The sequence below is a fragment of the Bidens hawaiensis genome, unplaced genomic scaffold (genome assembly GCF_021521415.1).
Source record: "Bidens hawaiensis isolate Kalapana, Puna unplaced genomic scaffold, B.hawaiensis_p1.1 tig00001904_1, whole genome shotgun sequence".
In the NCBI taxonomy this organism is placed as follows: Eukaryota; Viridiplantae; Streptophyta; class Magnoliopsida; order Asterales; family Asteraceae; genus Bidens; species Bidens hawaiensis.
Genome location: NW_027491104.1, coordinates 586,136 through 596,311, shown reverse-complemented (window position 1 = coordinate 596,311; position 10,176 = coordinate 586,136). Strand labels below are relative to the sequence as shown.

The window sequence follows — 10,176 nt, the reverse complement described above, 5'->3', positions numbered from 1 at the left end:
CAACTGAACAAAGCCGAATGGATACTTCAAAATTTAACAAAGCACCTTGCAACGAACCCTCACGTGAAGATTGTTGGAAGTTTTAAGTGTGTGAATGAAGGAAGTGGTGGAAGTGGTAAAGGTTTGTCCCACATCGGTTTGGGAACAAAATAATGAGTTTGGGAACAAAATAATGAATGGTTTATAAGGTAGTGATCTTACACCCATTTGAATTTTTTATAACATGTTTTACCACAAGTCCTACGCACGCGCAGGGGGGTGCAAATTTGGGTTTCTGGACTAGAAATCCATCGAACTCTTGCGTGCCCAAAACCCAAGCCCGCGTATTATTTAAGTTTCAATTCTGCACTAATGGTCATTAGATGATCTTTTGTCAAGACACACCAACGAAAAATCACACTTCATCTTCTTCCTTTTTCTACAACAACATTGTAACGGTTTTCGTTTCGGGCAAGTGATCAAGTCCGGCAGTACTACGCTTCTGTTTCGAACCGGAGTACCCTGGGAACAGACCGCGAACCTTTAGATGATCTTTTGTCAAGACACACCAACGAAAAATCACACTTCATCTTCTTCCTTTTTCTACAACAACATTGTTACGGTTTTCGTTTCGGGCAAGTGATCAAGTCCGGCAGTACTACGCTTCTGCTTCGAACCGGAGTACCCTGGTAACAGACCGCGAATCTGTTTAAGGGAATTGTGTTAAACACAAGCCCGGTTTACCGTGTCGATTATTTCTTATTTCTTTATATTTCTTATTATTATTAATACAAGATTTCCAACAAAGATCTCATGGCTCTGTTAGGTAATGGTATCACCATTTACAGACATCTGTATTAGATTCAAGTTGTTCCTTTTGTGTTTATTTTGTTTTTGAAGTTATTGTTATGGCGTATGCCTGTTAATGTTTTAATTATGGAACAATGTTTGATGGTATTGAGTGAATGGAGTTATATATGGAACTTAATGATGGTGGAGAATTGATTCCTTTGATAACGTGTCGGTTAAACGCATACTTTTAAGAAATACGTTTGTGAAAAACATACTTAAGTTATATAAATAAATGTTGTAAACACGTGATCCAAGTTTAAGAGACAGAGTAAGTAAATTTTGTATTTTTATTTTTATAATGAGACTCGAATTTAGATAACCCCCACGAATTAACGCTGCACATGACATGTGACTCATTTTCCTATTAGCCAATGTTGTATTTTTCATTGTATTATTTAATAATACGAATTTTATCAGTAAATGATGGATTACTTACAGTTACTTAGTGGTGAATTTTATCAGTAAATGATCGATTCTGCATCGTAGCCAAATAAAACCGACCCAAATGAACTGAACTAAACAATTGACAGACATCTCTGTTTTAGTTTTGCGAATAAAAACACGAATTTAACCAAACCAGCAAGTGATTATGTTAAACAGGCCGATTTAGAAAATGGTGCCAGTCAGAATGGGTGCTAGACAAAACGGGCCGATTTAGAAATGGTTACTCACCAAACCCATCAACCAGTTTTAACCTGTTTAATATAACTCACCAAACCCGTTAAACTCATTTAGATGTATTGTGTTTTTGTTCATCAATTCATTGTTACAAGTTTCTACAGGTTTTGCTTCATAATTTTTTATAAATTTAGCTCCTTCCTAAAAGTTTATAAATATTTCATTATCATAGTAACCAAAAATCTAATAAATACATATTCAACCTAAAATACCATACAAATCTAATAAACATAAATTAACTAGACTTTGATAGTTAAATATTCATCATCATTTTGACTATTTAAAAGCTCTAACAAGATTTTTATCCAAAATACACGGATAAAGACCTAAGACATTGGTTGAAAACAAAGGTTTATATAGAGGGACATCAACTGCAGGAATCATGATACATATGCAATGCATACATTTTACATCATTGTATAGATGCTTAGCAACATGATCATAAAACTTCTTATAAACACTTACAGTTGAGAGTATTTTGTGTTATGGAAATTAAAGTGAAATAGGGATAAGACTTTAAACTCCACAACAATATCAACAAAATAACCGCAGTAACATTATTATGGTAATCACAGCAACAATCTAGAACCACATAATTTGATAATTTCAGAAAGTATCTTTCTTTTTACACTGTTTGAGTTTGATGTTAAATCAGCTTTTTTGAACGGTGAGATCACATAGGAAGTCTATGTCAAACAACCAGAGGGTTACATAATATGATAGTTTAATAAGCAAAATATACTAGATGAACCTTGGAACCTGCTTTTTAAAACATAGTTTGAGCCAAATGAACAAAACAATCTGCCAAATTTTGGTGACTCAAAAGCCTTTTATTTATTTATTTCTTTTTTGAAAAACTCAGAATTAACACAGAAATAAATAAAAATTCAAAACAAACAAATGCATGACAAAATACATGTGGCGTGGATGATGTTGACATCACAAAATACAAAATGTCTCTTTCAGAGGACAAATTGAAGCTGTGAGAAATAAACTTTTATCTTATTATTGCAGCTAATCATTTAGAGCCCCTACAATCTTACCGTTCATATGAAAGTGTCATACAACCACACGTAAATATTGTTGGTTCATGACACTTTGAAACACAGAATACACAAACTATTGAACTGAATATAACTTGCAGAGAAGAAAGCAAAAAAGGGGTACTATTTTAATTAAACAAATAAAAAACAGTGGATAATAAAACAATTAACTACTAATTTCGATCCTAACGAATCAGTACAAGTAACTGACTGATTCTTTTACCCAACGTGCACCCTAACATCCATTACTAAATCCAACAAACTCGGTCTGCTCTTATTCCCACAACAGCTGACCCATTAACCCTTTAATCTGTGACCGTAAACGAACCAATTAACCCAACAAATATGATGAAGGCACAACTAATGTTTTACGGGGAATGTATGAAGAAGGTAATAAAATCAGAAAAGATATATTAAGAAATTCTCACACGTGCATTTCATCGAGCATTCATGATTATGTAGAATTTGATTCAGTTCAGCCTCATAATCACCAGTGTAAACAAACACCATTATTAAATACAAGCATTCATGATTAATTGTAAATTGATTGTAAGTATAACCTACTGCATATATGTTTTTGACATGATCAGAGATTAAAAATAATAATGAGGAGTTTTGATGTAGCGTTCTCACCTGATTAAGATATTAGGCGCTGGACTAACTGAGTCAACGTCTTATTCACAGCTCTATGTACGCGTATTCTAAACTGACTTCCACAACAGAATCAATGACTGATGTAAAACCATACGACTCAAGTTGTTCCCTGGACCCACAAATACGCAGACCTTTCAACTGATAAATGCTTTGCGGAAGAAGACTTATGTCGGTACCTTTTATCCATAACTCTTTCAAACATTCTAAACTCCCAAGTTCCTCTGGCAATTTCTTAATATTTTTACAATTGGAGAGCACTAAATGTTTTAAACATCTCATCTTACATATTGTGCTAGGAATATCTCGTAACGATTCAGAACCAATTATGCGTAACACCTCTAAACACTCTAATCTGCATATATTCCCAGGTAACTGCTCAAGAGCCAGACATAAATAAAGTTCAAGTGATTTCAGATTTTTCAATAGACAAATGCTATCCGGAAGATGCTGAAACTTTTGCCACCACAAAGATAGCTTCTCTAGACTTTCTAACCGCCATATATCCCCATGAATTCTTTTTTCAAGTGTAAGCTCTCTTAAATGTTGTAAATCACATATAGTTGCTAGAAAATACTCTGGGTTTTCACAAGCGCATGGACCAAAACGAAAAAGTTTCTCTAAATTTCCACTCCATGAGGATCTAGGTTCATCATATATACATGTAAACCTAAACCCTAGCAAATCATTTGTAGCATGCAGTGGGTATACATCTACACAACTTACATTAATTTCTACTGTATCTATTGAAGCTGATTCATGTTTTTTGTCAACAGTATAATATACAAGATTTAAGCATTCACTTGAGAAAAGGTGGACAAGCTTTTTTAGACATTCCACCGGAGCGTGAATTTCTTTAAGATGAGAGCATCCTTCAAGATATAATCTCTCAAGATTTGGAGTCAGCCCAATGTTAAGGTTAATTACCTTAGACCGACTTAGGTTGAGGGATTTGAGGTTCGGAAACTCAACTGGCATGCAGAGTTCTACAAGGTCTTCACATCTTGTAAGATTTAACAATTCAAGATGTGGAGTTATGCTAAGGTCAAAGGTTCTTAACTTCGAAGAATAACTTAGGTCAAGGTATTTAAGCTTATTAAAAACCTGCATAAGAAAAAATATAGGATGAGAATCAGTGTGATGACAATATATAACATATATGCATTATACAGAACAACCAATCAACCATTATTCAACCTTTCTTTCTCCACCTTCCCACAATTCAGTTATATTGCTATGACACATATCAAGGTTAACAAGGTTATTTGCTTGAAAAGTTTCAGGTAAAGACTGAAAAGGGTAGTTAGTCCAACAAAGATATTGTAAAGCATCAGGTAAGTATTTGTTAACTTCATCAACTTCTGTTACTTTGCATTGCACATTAAGTAGTCTAAGTTCTTCTATCTTTCTAATACCTTTCGTAATAATATCCGAATGGAGATTGGAATATCCCAGATTTATACTTCTTGTTGCTTTGGTGCCCTGTACATAATAAAAAAAATGCGGGTGTGAAAATTTGTCATAGAAAATAAAATTTCCTAGTTGTTCACATTTCATATAAACTTAAAACTTACCAAATCCTTAACCAATATGTCTTCAATTTCCTTTTTAATCCATAATCGACTATGTCTGCTAGGCTCGTTAGGATGCAAACGACGTACTATATTCCAGCCCATTTCTTCTATATGGTCATGGAAACTTGTACGGTCAAAATCAGAAACAGTTATCAAAGATTTCTGCACAAGAACACTTAAACCAATTTCAGCATAATATCCACAACCGTCAAGTATTCTGATTGCATAATCTTTTCTCTTATATTTCAGCATGCAACAACATCTAGAAAGATTTCTTTCTGATCGTCCTCTAGACCATTATAGCTTATCTCCAATCTTTTCAAAGTTTGAGCTTCAGGGATAGTTTTTAGCCTTTCTATGGCACCTTCCCATATATGATCACTTCTACCGCAAAGACGTGAACCCAAAACTTTGATTGTTATGGGAAGCCCAGCAGCATAGCGTACAACTTTTCTAGACATATCTTCATACCCTTGATATGGAATCTCTCTCCCAAATGCATACCTACTAAAGAGGCAAATTGCTTCCTCATCTGATAACAGATTAACATCATGAATGAAGTTTACTCGTTGTGCTATCAACACCTGTTCATCTCTTGTTGTGATGATGATTCTACTTCCTGGCTTAAACCACGTAAGCTCACCAGCTAACGCCTCAAGCTGGTCAATATCATCCACATCATCTAGAACAACAAGTACCTTTCTATTCGGCATCATCCTTTTCATCGTATTTTTCCCATCAGAAACGCCTGTTACGACTATGCTTTGATCATTTAAGACATCTGACAGCACCTGTTGTTGTAATTCCTTCAAACCAGATATTGAGCCTTTTGAGACTTCTCTAACATTCTCAACAAAGCTTTTAGCTTCAAACCAAACAGATATTAGATCGAAAACAGCTCTTGCCAAGGCGGTCTTCCCACCACCTCCCATTCCCTTGATCCCTATCATGCGAACATCATCGGAATCAGTTTCTAAAGATGAAACTACACTCTTTACCCGGGTCTCCATGCCTACTAACTTCCCATCAATGCTCGAGTTAATGAAATGTAGCTTTAGTGAAATTTCTTTAACAATTTGTTGGATAAAATTTGCTTCATGCCTGTGTGTTCAAGAAGATTCAATCGTATTACTTAAAATCCCACATGAACAGTTAATTTTAAATATATAACATACAATGAACAAGATAATGTTATTAATAGGCAGCAAAATCTTGTTTAACATGACTTTTGAGAATGGATGGGACACTATTCAAAATTTTGAGGGGGGGGGGGGGAGGGGGGGGGGGACCTGAAAGGAAATATGACAATCTTGAGATTTCTTAAGTAACTAAAGTTTTAATATACTTTAACCATCATAATAGAAGTATTTATGAACCAGTGATCCTTTTTGTTGTTAATATTGAAATTTTAATCTTATTTTATCATCATTTGTTGGTCTTTAACCAATGTATATGTTTAACAGGGCTCATTTTGACACGACCATATTTTGCCTCTTAAGAAAATCATCTATCAGCCACTCCATAAAATCATACGTGAAGCATCAATATAGTGATATACCCATCAAGATTCGAGTTAGAATTTGACAATAAAAATGCAAAGAAGGAATTACCCATCAACTGTATTATTCAATTCCCACCCAACGAGGCCGGCTGTATCTTTCATAGCAGTTCTCAATCTTGAAACATCATCTTCATTTTCCTGTGTTCGTATAGTGCAAAACCTTCTGAGTATTAACAGGATTTAAAACCACAAACACTAAACAATTGATCAGAAAACATCGTCTACTTTAAAACATGAATTGTTCACGATTAACACAAATAAAACATATACAGATGCACAGATAAAGATGTTACTGAATCTGCTATGAATCCGTTCAGTAATGAACATTTGTTGCAGCAAGAGGCTACAACAGAACAAATACAGTCAAGAGGTAGAACAGAGCTCCGACTGCCCCTTTCATGTTTGGCAAAGGAATTCCCAACCGCCCCACTTTGGTGGCGGACTTCGGTGGATTCCACATCATAGAAGATGGGGTAAGCAGTCTGCTCCTTCGTCTGCTGGCACTCCATAATTTGTACAAGCTCGTCTAAGCACCATGACGAAGATGCATAGTTCTTGGAGAAAACAATTATGTGAAATCTGGACTCTTCAATGGATCTGACAAGCTGCTCACTGATCCTTTCCCCTTTCTGGATTTTTTCATCATCTTTGTATGCTATAATTTCTTTCCCTTGAAGAGCATGGCAAAGATGATCGACAAAGCCCTTACGAGTGTCTTCACCCCCAAAGCTCAAAAAGACATCATACTTGAAGCTCTTTTGAACTGATGAAGCTGAAGTAGATGCCATTGAATGTAAGCTTAAAGGATTGATAGGATAAAATGAATTCTTTATTGATTGGGGAAACGGTTTATGAAATGAATGGAAAAAGAGATGGAAGAGAAGGTCGAATAATTAACTTGAGTGGAAAAACATGTGGAGAAAGTAAAGGTTCTTTATATGCATTTCAACCAAAATATAAGAACAAGAATAAGAATTTAGAAAAGATAAGATTCTAAATAACACTTAAACCAAATATTTGTTAAATAGCTCTGTTACTGTTCAATTTTCAAAGTAATTATATGAAAAGGAAGAACTCAAGCACTCGCATGCCTACTACTTGCTTGCATTGACTTGTTTGTTAATAAAGGTTTATATACAAAAATACTAATGTTAAACATTAAAATAGAATAGCTGAATTTATAAACAATATAAAATACAATTATAAAATATATTATTAAAATTTAATTTCGTTTCATATAAGGTTCCATATGCTTTAAGAGAATTCAATCACCATGACTCTAGGATCCATCATAATAGAAGTATATATGAACTAGTGATCCTTTTTGTAATTACTATTGAAATTTTAATCTTATTTTATCATCATTTGTTGTTTCTTAACCAACGTATTTGTTTGGCACGGCTCATTTTGACACGACCCATATTTTGCCTCTTAAGAAAATCATCTATCTGCCACTCCATAAAATCATATGTGAAGCATCAATATAGTGATATACCCATTAAGATTAGAGTTAGAATTTGACAATAAAAATGCAAGGAAGGAATTACCCATCAACTGTATTCTTCAACTCCCACCCAACGAGGCCGGCTGCATCTTTCATAGCAGTTCTCCATCTTGAAACATCATCTTCATTTTCCTGTGTTCGTATAGTGCAAAACCTTCTGAGTATTAACAGGATTTAAAACCACAAACACTAAACAATTGATCAGATAACATCTTCTACTCTAAAACATGAATTGTTCACGATTAACATAAATAAAACATATACAGATGCACAGATAAAGATATTACTGAATCTGCTATGAATCCGTTCAGTAATGAACATTTGTTGCAGTAAGAGGCTACAACAGAACAAATACAGTCGAGAGGTAGAACAGAGCTCCGACTGCCCCTTTCATGTTTGGCAAAGGCATTCCCAACCGCCCACTTTGGTGGTGGACTTCTGTGGGTTCCACATCATAGAAGATGGGGTAAGCGGTCTGCTCCTTCGTCTGCTGGCACTCCATAATTTGTACAAGCTCGTCTAAGCACCGTGATGAAGATGCATAGTTTTTGGAGAAAACAATTATGTGAAATCTGGACTCTTCAATGGATCTGACAAGCTGCTCACTGATCCTTTCCCCTTTCTGGATTTTCTCATCATCTTTGTAGATTATAATTCCTTTCCCTTGAAGAGCATGGTAGAGATGATCGACAAAGCCCTTACGAGTGTCTTCACCCCGAAAGCTCAAAAAGACATCATACTTGAAGCTCTTTTGAACTGATGAAGCTGAAGTAGATGCCATTGAATGTAAGCTTAAAGGATCAATAGGATAAAATGAATTTTTATTGATTGGGGAAACAGTTTATGAACTTAATGGAAAAAGTGAAGGAAGAGATGGTCGAATAACTTGAGTGGAAAAACATGCGGAGAAAGTAAATGTCCTTATTTGGCGAAGATAAGAATAAGATTCTTTATATGCATTTTCAACCAAAATATAAGAACAAGAATAAGAATTTAGAAAAGATAAGATTCTAAATAACACTTAAAACAAATATTTGTTAAATAGCTCTATTACTGTTCAGTTTTCAAAGTAATTATATGAAAAGGAACAACTCAAGCACTCGCATGCTTACTACTTGCTTGCATTGACTTGTTTGTTAATAAAGGTTTAAATACAAATACTAATGTTAAACATTTTATAAGTTAAACATTAAAATATTATAGCTGACTTTATAAACAATATAGATTACAATTATAAAATATATTATTAAAATTTAATTTCGTTTCATATAAGGTTCCATATGCTTAAAGAGAATTCAATCACCATGACTCTAGGATCCGGTTACACAGTCGCATGGTTATAAAGACGAAATCATTCTTTAAACGGCTATTGGTTCTTGAGCATAGGTATATAGTATATCATATTATGAGTTCACTATAATTGTTGATCATGCTTTACTTTATTAAAGATTTTATCCAAAATGATTTCAATTACACTGATCTGGTCCAGAAGGGTGTTAATGGTGTGTAAATGTGTATAATATTATCACACATTATCATTAATTTATAAGGAAAACACTTGATAGACGAAATTCCTAATCAAATAGACTATTGGTGTTCCACAAGACATAACAATCCATTCAAACAGCCAGGGATTAAACAAGTGTAACTCAAACCGAGACTAAAGCATGGGAATTAAAGAGCTTACTCGGGTCAAATGCCTCGTGTTCAGGTCAGCAAATATCATGTTTAGTGTAGTTTAGGGGGAAATGTTAAATTATAAACTATAACTCCTGATTATTCAGTTTATGTATATACGTTGTAGGATTGAATAACTTTATATTAGATAGAGTTATGCATTTATTTGGTCACAGAAGTTGACAAACGTCAAACTTCTGGTACTAGCGGTTATTGAAAATTTCTGTTACACAAAGCGAACTGGCGTAATATCGTTGTATGCACCAGTTCATAGCCTGTACATGAGCACAAAATTGTAAGATTCTCGGATCAATTATATAACTAAAAATGGTCTCTTTGACTTTCGCTGGCAAGCTAGATTCATCATAACGATTCCACTATTCTTGATTATAAATTTATAATCTTGCATATATGGATGACTAGTTCGTGATTGAGTGTTCTTGATTACCAACAGGGTTGGGGAGAAATGGTTCTGCATTACATAATAAAAAGGTTAAAGCAAATAAAGATAAAGAGTATTTCCTTGTCATTTTAGTGGTTTTTTTTTCTCGGTAGTTGTTAAAGGTGTGTAAATGTATATAATATTATGAGCTCCTTGAGAATCGTTGATCGTGATTTACTTTATTAATTATTTAACTAAAAATACTTTAACTTACA

General features: G+C 34.2%; 1 protein-coding gene and 1 pseudogene across 3 annotated transcripts in view; both read right to left on the bottom strand.

The window, feature by feature from the left end:
* Positions 1–3,016: 3,016 nt before the first annotated feature.
* The window catches only part of LOC143598684 (TMV resistance protein N-like), a 142,431-nt gene continuing 135,271 nt past the window's right edge, over positions 3,017–10,176 (bottom strand). The window contains exons 1-2 of one of the 2 annotated variants that reach the window (XM_077076851.1): positions 4,401–4,763; positions 3,017–4,307 (exon numbers count right to left, since the gene is read on the bottom strand). In XM_077076851.1, coding sequence (XP_076932966.1) covers positions 3,231–4,307; positions 4,401–4,760 — 1,437 coding nt within the window. In that variant the 5' untranslated portion in view covers positions 4,761–4,763 and the 3' untranslated portion in view covers positions 3,017–3,230. Of the gene's footprint in view, positions 4,308–4,400; positions 4,764–10,176 lie in introns of those variants that run through there. The other variant, XM_077076839.1, reaches the window with a different exon arrangement.
* On the bottom strand, positions 4,538–5,941 carry LOC143598707 (disease resistance protein RPV1 pseudogene; annotated as a pseudogene). Its single transcript, XR_013147161.1, has 2 exons — positions 4,778–5,941; positions 4,538–4,685 (listed from the first exon to the last, which is right to left on the bottom strand). The product of XR_013147161.1 is annotated as a disease resistance protein RPV1 pseudogene (transcript).